Source organism: Desmodus rotundus, chromosome 6 (genome assembly GCF_022682495.2).
Source record: "Desmodus rotundus isolate HL8 chromosome 6, HLdesRot8A.1, whole genome shotgun sequence".
NCBI classification, from domain to species: domain Eukaryota; kingdom Metazoa; phylum Chordata; class Mammalia; order Chiroptera; family Phyllostomidae; genus Desmodus; species Desmodus rotundus.
The window spans coordinates 10,512,082-10,524,883 of record NC_071392.1 but is presented as its reverse complement, the minus strand read 5'-3'; the positions used below and the strand labels follow the sequence as shown (position 1 = coordinate 10,524,883).

Genomic DNA, 12,802 nt, shown 5'->3' with positions numbered 1-12,802 from the left:
AACTGATCACCACTTCTCCCTTTTCAATTGTCTCTCACCTTGCCTTTCATCTCACCTCATCTCACACTTTCTCTCTTATCGCTCTGGTATCTACTCATTCTCATCTCCTTCTCAGCCCTTAACTGTTGGTGCTTCTTGGGAGTTGAGTCAAAGGTCTTCTTTCTTCGCCCTGAACACCTATCCTGGATCACGTCATCTACTCCAGTGGCTACAGTCACCATCAGTGTGTTAGGGCTTCCATTTCTAGATCTCCAGCCCAGATCTCTCTTCTGAGCCCTGAGCCTCTTAGAGGTGTTCACTTGGCTGTCCCATAGACCTCTCTTTCCAACAGGAAAAAGCCAAGCACCTTGCCATCTGCCAAACCTGCTTCTCCTCTGGTTTGTCCTGTTTCTATGGGTAACATCACTATCTATGCAGTTGCTGATACCCAAAACCATTTTTCTTCTGTCTAGGCCAGAATTCATTTTCTCTCCTATCCTTCTCTGTTCATACTCAGTTTGTCACCAAGTCCTATAAATTCTATCTCCTCAATGTCTTCCAAATCCATCCCACTGGCTCCATCTCCAATGCCACCATTTGAGTTCAGACGACCAGTGTCACCAGCCTGGGGTACTGCCCAGCTCCCTGATTGGTAACCCCCCATCTTCCCTCCCTCCTGTGTTCTCTTCCTCCATCCAGTCTTACACAGCAACTGGATTGATCTTTCTAAACTACAACTGGATGCTGTGTCCTCCTTGCTTACATTTCTTTTTCCTTCTAGAGCAAAAGTAAGCCCTTCACATGGTTTTAAATCCCTTAATTCTCTGCCCCCTTCTTGCCTGTCTAATTTTTTTTAATTTATTTATTTCTTTATTTATAGAGGAAAAGGGAGGGAGAAAGAAAGAGAGAGAAACATCAATGTGTAGTTGCCTTTCTTGCGCCCCCCCACTGAGGTCTTGGCCTGCAACCCAGGCATGTGCCCTGACTGGGAATTGAACCAACGACCCTTGGTTCTCAAGCCAGCACTCAATCCACTGAGCCACACCAGCCAGGGCAGCCTCCCTAATTTAATTCCTAGCCACTCTGAAACCTACACACACACACACGTGTGCACACATGCACATACATACAATATAGTCTCTCTGTTTCAGCCAGCAGGCCAAAACACTTCTAGCCCTCAATGCCATGTTTTACCTTGCTTTTGGCTCTGACAGGCCACACGTCAGTCTGTGAATGATGCTTCCTGAGCCCATTTGCCCACAAAGGCACCCTTGCCTTTGGCCACTGCAGTAATGCCCGAGTGACAGAATACCTCTTTGACTAAGCTTAATGTCCTGGAAGCTACTCATGCTTTTCAGACTGCGGGGACCACAGGCCTTGCTGTTAGACTCCACTTCTCCGAAACTACTCTTGAAGAAGCCTTGGACAAGGCTGCTCCAGGCCAGAGGTAACTGGCCGAGGCAGGGGGAGGGGCCCAGTTGCCCCAGACCCCACTCAGCCATCCAAACTTTGGGAAGTTCTGCCATGGACATTCCTCTTATACACCCTATTGCCTCCTTACTTGTTTATATCCCTCAACAGAATGCACCTTTTGAGTCAGGGAGCAATACCTGTCTTTCACTTGCCTACTCTTTATTGAGCACCTATTATATCCTGGAATAAAACAGCCAGGGTCATCCAGTTGCTCTGTTTGTGCCCAGCCATGCACCTGCTTTTTCCTAATTTATAAAAGGTACTCTGTAGGCTAAGGGAGACCCAGACATCAGAAAACAAGATAAATGAGGTTCTTGCTATCACAGTGCTCTCTGTCTAGCCTGGGGAGACAAAATACAAACAAAGAAATATATAAGCACAAAGCTAAAACATCCAGACAGTGAAAAAGCTCTGCAAAGCATCAAAGAGGGTCTCTGGAAGACAGCTTTAGGGCGGATGGTCCGGGGAGTGTCTCTGAGCAGCCAGAATGCTGAAGCTGATACCCAGATGGTAAGGAAGCTAGCCATGTGGAAATCAGAGGCAAGAGACTCTGAGATCTCCAAGACTGACCTTGTGTATGCAGGGACCCAAAGAAAGGCCACATTGGTTCAGGTATAGTGGGCAAGAGGGGAGACAAACTAGGTGTCCAGGGAGAGGTGGCCAGGGGCTAGATCATGCAGAGCTTCGTAAGCCTACCTGCCTTGCTCACTCAGGCGTACACAGGGCCTGACTCATTGTATTTATTCAATAAATACCTTTGGAGGGGAACAATCTCATGATGCCTCTGCACACAGTGTAAGTGGCCCAGAACAGAAGCTCCATGTGGCCCCGGTGCCCTCTAGTGACCATAAACTCCAGCCAAGACCCCTTGATGGCTTCATTGCCTTTAGAAAAATCTCAGCTGAGCCTGGTCCTTGGGGCCCAGCCTGAGGTCCCAGGAGTAGTTTCTGGAATTTGTCTTGTGAACTACTCTCTGCACAGAGGACTAAATCAGTTATAAAATCCCCGTTAGGAGATCTGCAATCAGATGCATGTCAGGCCTTCAGTCCCTGCCCAAGCAGCGGTTTCCAAGGAGAATACATGGATGTGTAATTTCTCGGGGGGAGCCTGGGGACCCTGCAGAGGTGACAAACACTGGAACACACTTCTGTATTCCTTAGCTAGTGCGACAGCGGGAAAGCTCCGTAACAACCTTAACAACTCACTATTCTGCCTCTGTGAGGATGACCTCCAGGCCATGTCATACTCAGGTGGGGCACCCTGGGACTGGAACACCCCGACAAGACCACAGCCACAGGCCACATGCTCTGGCCCCTCCCGTACTTCCGAAGACCCAAGCCTGGGCGTAGGTATGGGTCTAGGACACGCCGCAGTGTATGCACCAATACAACACACTCCTCATGCTGGGGGTGCTCACTTTCCTTTGGATTCCAACCCATTTGGACCCATCAAGCTGATCACCCAACATATCCTGAACTGTCACCTCTTTGTGAGGCAGTCCCTTGCCTGATTGAAAACCTGTTTCCACCCAACTTCCCTGGAAAAAAGCCACGAACTGCAGCCCACTTGCAAATGTGTGCATCCGTAGATCAAAAGTGACGGCAGAGACCTGGCTCTTCTGGAGAAGGGACGGCAGAGCAGAGACCCCGTCCTTGTACCTGATCCCCAACCCATCCCTCCGGTACATTGTGCCGCTTCATTTGAAATATTCTTCAAGATGGGTCATCTCCAACTTCCGTGGTAGATCATTCTCCAAACTGGTGAATCTCTTACTCGTCTCCTTTTCCAAAGCTCTGGCACGTATTTTTCTGTTCCTCTAGTCATACTCCACTGAGCCATGTGAAGGAATCTGGCTCTCCTAATGTTTACAGGTATTTCCTCTTTGGTTGTCACTTACCCAAGTGTAGCACATGGCGTTCTCTAATTTTTCTTCATTAATCAGTCTCCACATTCCTTCACACCTGCTCCTCAGGTGGTTCCAGCAAATCGACATATTTCTAGAGCTGGAAATGTCTGGGAGAACAGAGCCTCCAGCCGCGACCACCAGGCCCGCAAGGCACCGGGGGGTTTTCACCTCACTGGGAGGCCACGATGTCCGTCCACAGTTTCCCTCCCAGGAGCCTCTGCGCCTCCTTTGCCCTCTCTGCACGTCCATACTTAGTCTCTCTGTGCACTTGCAAATTCAGTCTTACAGGCATCAGAAATTCAACTCTATTCTGATAGCAGCCCGTGTTGTGAGGGCGGCGTAACAGGCCCGCTTTCATTCACACTGTTGAGAGGCCCGACTGATACCTCTTTTTGAAGGCCATTTAACGATCGGTTTTAAAATAAAAAATGCACCGACCCTTCACCCAGCAGTTCCACTTCTCAGAATCTATATTATACACGTAACATATCAGTGCAGCATTGTTTCCAAGAATTGAAAAATTGCCTAAATGTCCCCCGGTTGGAAATCATGACATAAATGAATTACATCCATTTTGGTGTATTTATAGAATGGAAGATCAAGCCACAGTTTGAAACAACAACAACACAGGTCTAATGTGTACTCACATGGAAAATTGCCTAAGAAATATCATTAAGTTCCAAAGTAAATTGCAGAACAGTATATACAATTATGAAGCCATTTATAGGGCAAATCTGGAAGGATTCACATAAATCTATTAATGGTAATTTTCTAGAACATACATTTATTTAACTGGGCTTTTTCTATTTTTCAACGTTTAGTGCATCTTTTATGTTTAGTAAAACAATCGAGGTAGTAAATTAGTTTTGCCACGCTCTGGGTCTTCATCACAGAACAGGTGCCCGCTGTTGCCCCTTCTGTCCTCTCTGGGGGCCTTGGACACTGAAGAGCTTTTCTGTGTCCTGAGCCCAGAATTCTTTATCTTCCCCCACAGCTCAGAGTGGCTGCTCTGTCTCTTCAGGGCTTATACTTTAGCACATACGGTTTACTCAAGAAACCCTATGGTCTATTTTATGGAAAATTTTTTGGTGAAAAAGCTTTTCACCACAACTTTTAACTTTTTGTTTTGTACGTTCAGGTTCTTCATGGATTTTTACATTTAAGTGGCCTTATTTCCTGTTCTTACAAAGTTTTGATCATTTTCTAAGCATCTTTTTTCCCTTCGCCCCCTCTGCAATGAGAGGAGACCCCTGCTCCCCAGCCTGCTTAGAGTTTCTCATTAACGTTTCTTTCACAGAATTTTCAAAAGAGAGCCATGGGAGGCAGGCATGGCCCTTTGCCCGTCTCTTCTCTGGGCCTCCCTTGGCTCTTCCTGCAGTAACCCTGGGCGCATTGAGTGTGTCATTATGAGAAAATATAACGTAGTTTTACATTTCATTTTTAAGGTGGTGATTTATTTAGGCAGCCTGTTAAAAAGAAACCACTTAGCACTCCCATTAACTTATCTCTCTTGCATTTAAATTTTTATACAAACAATATGAACAGAAACATTTAAAATGCAGGTGAGCAAAGAAGAAAAAATAGAACTCACTTCTATTTTCACCATCAGGTGTAGCAACTGGTAATAATTGGCTTTACAGCCTCATAGATCATTTCTATGTATATAAATATTTATCTTTTCTTAAAAAAGACATGTTTAATCAATTATTTTGCAATCTGATTTGTTTGATACGTAATGTAGCATGAATATTTTTCTATGTCATTAAAATTGATAACATAAATAGCAAACAGAGTTTATTAGAGGCCAGACACCAGAGCATTTTATATATGTTAACCCACCCTATCTTCACGACATACTATATGTTGGGTAGTACTATTACTTCCATGTTACAGGCAAAAAAACTGAGGCACAGAGAGAGGACGTAACTTGCCTAAGGCCACACAGCTGATGAGTGACAGAGCTGGTTTTGAACCCAGATGGTCTAGCTCCAGAGACCACGCCCTTGACCACGAAGCTCTGATCCACACCATCATTTTCGTGGTTATAGTATATAATCATTTACGTAACCACTCCCTTTTCCAGTGGCTGTTAGATTCACTATTACACACAAAGCGTGTTCGCATGTTCATCATTGCTCACGTGTTCAGTTACGACCTTAGTTGAAATTCCATGAACAGAATTGCTGTATCACAGAGTTTACATAGTTTTCCAAGTTTGGATACATATTAGTCAACATTTTTAAGCAATATATTTTCTAAACCTTTTTAGCCCTTATAATGCATTGTTTCTTTCAAAAAATGTGTAACTGTCTTCTGGGTTGAATAATCATTTTTTTCTCAGAACATAGAGCTTCTGTTCTACCTCCTCTCCCTTCTTTCTGCATTATACCCATTTTCTCAAGTGTTTAACAAAATAATGCAGCTTCCCAAAGCATCAGGCCCGATGCTTTGGCACTGCCAGCGTCTTGCATCTCCTGGACTTGAGCCATTAGATGGGGGTATATGCAGAGATGGGATTCAGTTAATTTGATTTGATGTCAATTTCTATGCTGTTCATTTTCTTTCTTTCCTCTCTATTTTGTTTTTTCTTTCACGTTTCATGAGAATTGAAGTAACAAATCTGCCATATATTTTTTTCTTGATTTCAATGTATGTAAATTAGGGCAGCCTGCCTGTCAAGGATGACGGATGTGTCAGAGGCCTGGAAGGCGGGGCTCCCTGCTCTAGTCCCACCTCTGCCTCTCACTTGTTTTATGGCCTTGAGAAAGCTCTTAATCACCTGCCTTTCCTTTTCCCCATTTGTCAAATGAGGAAGGGGAACTAAATGACCTAGAAAACCTATTTCAGGTTTTTTTTAAAAAGAAGCATCAGGCCATCCAAGAGTAAACTAGATTTTTGAAAAATTTTGTGTGAAACTGGGGCAAATGTGCATGTTGGTGGGGCAGTGCTGGGGCAGCTGAAGATTTGTTTCAACACATTAAAAATATTTCGTGCCTTGTCACTTGACCAAGGTCTCCTGCCCATGCACTTCGGTGGTTCAGGAAGCATGTCTCTAAGACCCAGATAATTATAGTTCTTCCACTGAAGCATGACAAATGGCCTCTCGCTCCGAATTCCTTATGGGAAAGAAGAACCTTCCATGACAACAGCGCCGGCACTTAATTACAGGCTCCAGATCCAGATGCGAGATTGGAGATAGTCATTGGCTGCCGTCAAGGGGGAGGAGACAAGGGCATGAGGTCACCTGGGAAGAGCCAGGACAGGGTGAGGTAGCTGTGACAACATTTGTGGGGCTTCACTGGGAACTTGCTGTTTGCCAGCTTCTGTCCCAAGAACTTTATATACATCATCTCACTTAATTTCCACAATGACCCTAAGAGGTGATGAGGTAGGTGCTTTATTTTTTTCTGTTTCATAAAGATGAGTACTGGGAGGCTCTTTAAAGAAGCTAAAGGACCTGCTTCAAGTTAGTTGTCAAAGGTGAGAGTTGAACCCGAAAGTGCATTCATTTATTTAACACACACTTTGTGAATGTCTGGTGTGTGCCAGGTCCCCTCCTAAGGGCTGGGGATGCACAAGCGAATGAGACAAAGTTCCTGCTTCGGTGAAGTTTGGCTTATGGTGGGATGAGACCAGAAACAACAAGTCAACGAATAAATAAGTTCAGATGGCACTGAGTGCTGTGACGGGGAGGGACAGGGAAGCCCCCGGAGGTGGCATTTGAGCTGAGTCCTACGTGATGGAGCACGTCAACCTGACAGAGATCTGCTGGAGAGCTTTTTACGTGGAGGGTCCACGGAGAAAAGGCAGGGGCCCGGAAGAGCATGTCTTGTTCTAGGGAAGGGAAGTGCGGTTGATGATAGATGAAAAAGGGGAAAATGTCTGCAATGAAGTCGGGAGGTGGACCAAGACCAGATGACACAGGGCCTTGAAGGCCACAGTATGATGTTTGTGCTTTATTCCAAAAGCAGAGGAGCGACATTGGAGAATTTAAGCTAGGGAGCATTGTATTCTCTAGTCTGTATAGGCAGTGTTCTTCGCCTCTCTGTCACGCTGCCAACCAGGAGCAACCGAAGGTGATTGACTGTTTACCCGCAGCCTAAACGGAAGTCAGAAAGTGAGGAGCCAGTGTTTCAGTTGCAACAAAAGTCTAGGCTTTTTACAGAACAACGTGACTGAAATGGACGGTGACAGGCCATCTCTTCGGAACTTCTGACTCTATGTAAGGAGACCTTAGGAATTCCAAGTTGAGCATCTGAACTATGTTTTAAAACCTACATAAAGGAGACTGCTTCTTATTTGGGGACCTTCCCCCAACATGCAGAGAGTTGTACCCTAGGTTTGGAACATTCTTGACCATTCTTGGTCAGGGGGTTGGGCTCACATCATGGAGTAAATCTCAGCCAAATTAACAAGACATGGCAGCTTTGGGTACATGCCACCTCAGGGATTCACATTCCTAGGCAATTTGATACGTGTGTGTTTGTGGATCTTTATCTTTGAAAAATGTTTTCGGAGGTGCCATCAACAATTTAACATATAATATCTGGCTTTTGGGTAAGATGACATTGTATGGAGAGTTCTAGAATTTAATATAAACTTGGCAACTTAATTTATTTTCTTTGAATGTTCTTTATAAAGAAACACTCATGTTAACCCATTAAAATCGGTTCATGTAAGGCCTGGCCAGGTGGCTCAGTTTGTTGGAGCATTGTCCCACACACCAAAAGGTTGCGGGTTCAATTCCCAGGCAGGGCACTTACCTGGGCTGAGGGCTCCATTCCTGGTTGGGACGTGTACAGAATGCAACTGATCAATGTTCCTCTCTCACACTGATGCTTCTCTCTGTCTCTCTCTCTCTCCCTTCCTCTCTCCCTAAAATCAATAAACATATCTTTGGGTGAGGATTTAAAAAATTGCTTTTTCTAAAATATAGGATAAGAGTAATTGCTTTTATTGCTTAAAAACTCATTATTTTAAGATACTGTCTATTACTTTGATGCAAGTATTAGGAATTTTGCTTTATTCAGCAAACTAAGTTTGAATAACAACCTAAACCTTTATTAATGCACTGTTTGCGTGTGGGTGTGGTTCTCCGTCAGTACTTTCTGACAGTGCCAGCCTAACAGTACAGATTAATTTGAATGAAACTACCTCTGGAAGCATTTAGTTGTGTCTGTGTTAGGGAGGGCTCCAGGGAGCAAGATATTAATTGTGGGAGAATTTAATTTAAGCTACACATGTGTAATTGAGTAGGATTTGGGGATGTTCATCACTTTTGAATGAGGTTTTATTTATAAATAACATATTTGTTTCTCAGGAGGGGAAAAATTCTCAAACTCTCTTATGCATGAGGTTTGCAGAGTTCTGTTCCTCATGAAACTAGCGCAGGATGGTAGTACAAGGACAAGGGCAGTGTCGAGGTGGCTGGGTGTGGCTGAGGGCTGGCCGGGAGACAAAGGCAGAGCTTCTAGCTAAGGGTGCTTAAGGTTTCCGCAGACCTACAGTCTGTGATTTGGGGGAAAAGATTTTTCCCCCTGGTGGTTTAAGCTGGAGTGTGTCCTCCCAGGCCTCAGCTGCAAGCTCAGAAGGACGCTAATAACGCCATCAGAACTGTAAATTCAGCAGTCAGCACGGGGGCTGCTGAGTCAACTGAACAAGCAGATTTTCTCCCATCATCTGTGCGTTCGCTCGCTGGATCACATGTGCACCCTCTCCATCTCATGGCGACTCTTCCACCCCGACACTCCCGATTGCAGAGAGGTTTTCTGGAAACCTCCTACACCCTGGATTGGAGTAAATCTGAGGAGGTGATGCGATTCCAGGTGAATCGTCAGAGTCTGCACTGTCAGGCCACATCTTTTCGGAGTGGGCCGAGTTGCAGGACTTCCCCGATTTAATATTTAACACACTTGCCACTTTGCGTCTTGCCCTCAAGGCTTAATAAATGGGCTAAAGGCCTGATTGGAAGCTGTGAGATAAATTATATGTTTATTATGCCATGTTAAGTAAATACTGTTTGAAAGGATTACTAGAGGGTACAATCAAGTTAATTGCTTTAAAAATCTTTTTTGATTTACGGGGCTCTAGGAAGATTGATTCTGTCACACTACGCGACCAGAAGACAGTGGTGTTGGGCCCGCCAGGGCTGCCTCGCACATTGCGTCCCTCCTGCCTGGACTGTCCCAGAAATGAGTGCAGGGCCCCTGACACCAAATGCAAGCATGGCTGACAGACTGTTGTTCCTCCAGAGAAGACACATGCTGACAGTTTGACGTTCAGGCTGACGGTTTGATTTCTTTCTTTTCATTCCAGATGCTGAAGAGTACCAGCCTCCAATATGGAAATCCTACCGTGAGTACCTGCGGCGGGAACCCCCCACCCCAGAAGTCTTTAGCAGGCCTGCCCTGTGAAGAGCTCTCGCCAGGGGTTTAGTGCACACAAGCAGCCCCATCTCACAGCGCCGAAAACCCACGTCTTTGTTTTTCCACTGAGGAGACACACTGGTCACAGAGGTCTGGGAAATGACCTGCTCTCCTGGCCAGGACCCGCAAGAGCGGGCTGCCTGTGACCCACTTCAGGGATGCTGAAAAATATGTTTTTTTAAAAAAGATGCCTTTGATTTTGATCCTTCCTTCCTTCCTTCCTTCCTTCCTTCCTTCCTTCCTTCCTTCCTTCCTTTCTTCCTTTCTTTCTTTCTCTTTCTCTTTTCTTTTGCACAGTTGGTCAGCCAGGGTAAATGTGTTGAGTTCTGTGAATTATGTTCCTGGCCAATATCACATGGCTATAAGATCATAGGACATTTACCACAAGCAAATTAGCAGATAGCAAAGAATAATGTTTGGCCACCAAAGGTGACTCCCCAGAAGCAGAGGTCATTGTCTGGTCATCAGTCACCTTTCAGCTTTCTGTTCTTAATATCCTCTACCCGACTACATACTTCTCTGGTGAGAGGGGGAAGGAGTGTGGTAGCTGGAAACCCACTGTGCTGAGAGCCTGGGGACAGAGGTCCTTGTTCAGGGCCTGCTTCTAGACAGCAGTAAAAAATAATTATTACTATAGTTATGGATGTTGCTGGTGTTTCTACTGCCCGAGGAGACCTGCCGTGGGCCAGCCACTGTGCTAGCTACGTGCCCGAACTCTTAAATTCTCACTGCAGCCCAGAGCAATGGGCTCCATCATTGCCCCCCATTTCACTCACATACAGGGAACCGCAGCCTCAGGGAGCTTCAGGAACTTTGTGAAGGTTTACAAAAAGCCTTGGAGTGACATTCAGCATGGAAGCCAGGAGCAAGCCTGACCACAGCCTGCCGGTTTCCAAGACTTTTTTTCTTTCTATTTAAAATTATATATATACACATACACACATACGCGGACACATAATATACTTATGTATTTATGTTACAAAAGCAATAGAAAGCTGCATAAAAGACAACCATCAGAGAAATACATCAAGCTGAGAGTAAGGATTTCCCATAATCCACAAACCAGCCCTCTCCCTATAGTTCTCTCCTCTTTCCCAGGAGCTGACCCATTGCCAAGTGTGAAAGGTGTAGCCTTCCAAGTATTTCAAATACCCTGCCCAACACGAAGGCATTTCTGTTGTTGATGCTTCCCTTTGTAAAAAATGGGTTTATATTATACTTGGTGTCCTTCACCTTTCTTGTTTCACTTTGCAAATATCTTCTATCTTTCGTGTCAGCATATAAACAGCATTTCATTCTTCATTACAGGAGTCTGTTCCTCCATCTGTGAAATAAAGGGCTTGTGCTGGGTCTCTAAGGGCCCTTCCAACCTACTGTTCTGCTTTCTGATCTCCTATTTTAAAAGCCAGTGCTAATGACTCAGTAATTGGATGTTTTTGTTTGTTTGTTTCCTAATGGAGTGTGAAGTGCTCTGACAGTAAATCAACAGAATATCTGTGTGAGAGGTATTGGGTGTTCCATGACTTACCTTGCTGCCTTGCACACTGGCTTGCATACATTAACTACCTAATAAATATTTGTTGAGTGAATGCCCTGGCAGAGAGGTTTACTGAAGCGAAAAGATGGCATTGGCTCAATTTCATTTCACCTTTGGCTGAGAGACCTGGGGCCACCCCACATAGCCCTTGAAAACACTCTGTGTCCTAAGGAAAGTAAAACGTCCTTAGTGACTGCATGCTCGCAATATCAACTTTACCATAGAGTATTTATTTTAAGTTTGGTTTTTGGATCTAACCAAGTTTGTTTGTTTTTTTTTTTTAATTTGCTCCAGAATCATAAAAGTGTATATGCAGAAGGGGTGGTTGTGGCTACTTAATATAAAGCTAATGACATTGAAGAGGTTCCTCTCTATTGTACGCAACCAGCAGTCGGCCAGGCTCACTTGAGGGAGTCTAGCGATGTGGGATTCCGAAATGGAGGGGAGTTCGCTGTCAGCAGTGCCGTCCATGGCATCAAAACCTCATTGGCCAGAGGCCTACAGAGCACCACCAGAAAGAACTCCCTTTTGTTTGTCCTGATCCATAAATTGTTTCAGTGTGGGCCTTGGACCACTTATCAACTCATCTGACAATGCTATGCCCAAGTTCATGCTTCTCCATCTTATTCCCAAGATTAGCATCCACTCATTTGGTCTTTCAGCAAACATGCAGTGAGCACCTTTTGAATATTCGGATGAGTATTAGGAATCAACAATGAACAAAATGTGGTCCATACTTGCCTCCAATTTACAGTCTCGTAAGAGAGACAGATGTACACCAATCAATTTAAACACAAATGGATTTTAAGAACAATGTACACTCCTCTACCTCCTGAAATTAGAGAGGACTCTATAGAAGGGGTTAAATTTGCAGGTAGGTCTTGAAAGATAAATAGGGGAGGGGATGTGAGGGCTTGAAGAACTCCATGAGATACATTTTAATCTTCAGATACACTAAAATTATAGCAGTTTCCTGATCTGAAAATCCAGCACACCTATCAGAATATGAAATTTGTTTTGTTTTAAATAACTTCTTGGTAAATACATTCTGAATCTCAGGAATCACCAAACCTTTCTCTTTAAAATACTCACAAAGCATCCTTTGAGAGATTCATTTTAAATATCAATGTCAAACTCACTAGCATATTATTTATGAAAGCCACATTTCTTGATCACACATATTTTTTAAAACTCAGGAGATTATTCAGTATTTTGAAATCTCTCATATTTACTGGATGCCATACATTTTCACCTGTTATAGGACTTGGTTTAAAAATTAATTATTTGAAATGATTCCAGAAGTATGTAGACCTGTTTTTGCTCTCACCTGTCACCTATTGTTGGCCATTAACTTTGACTTATCTGCTATCAGATTCTTATTATGAAGCATTAATCTTAAGCATGATATTTTTCCTAAAAGAAAATCAGTCCACTTCATAATGATCCACTTTAAGAAGCTGTTTCTAAGTCTTAATACTATGC

The 12,802-nt window shown here is 44.1% G+C and overlaps 1 protein-coding gene across 2 annotated transcripts in view; it reads left to right on the top strand.

Annotated features, from left to right (window-relative positions):
• CHN2 (chimerin 2) overlaps positions 1–12,802 on the top strand; it is a 253,283-nt gene that overhangs the window by 124,276 nt on the left and 116,205 nt on the right. For both annotated transcript variants that reach the window (XM_053926776.2, XM_024562874.3), the window contains one exon: positions 9,674–9,712. In XM_053926776.2, coding sequence (XP_053782751.1) covers positions 9,674–9,712 — 39 coding nt within the window. The remainder of the gene's footprint in view (positions 1–9,673; positions 9,713–12,802) is intronic.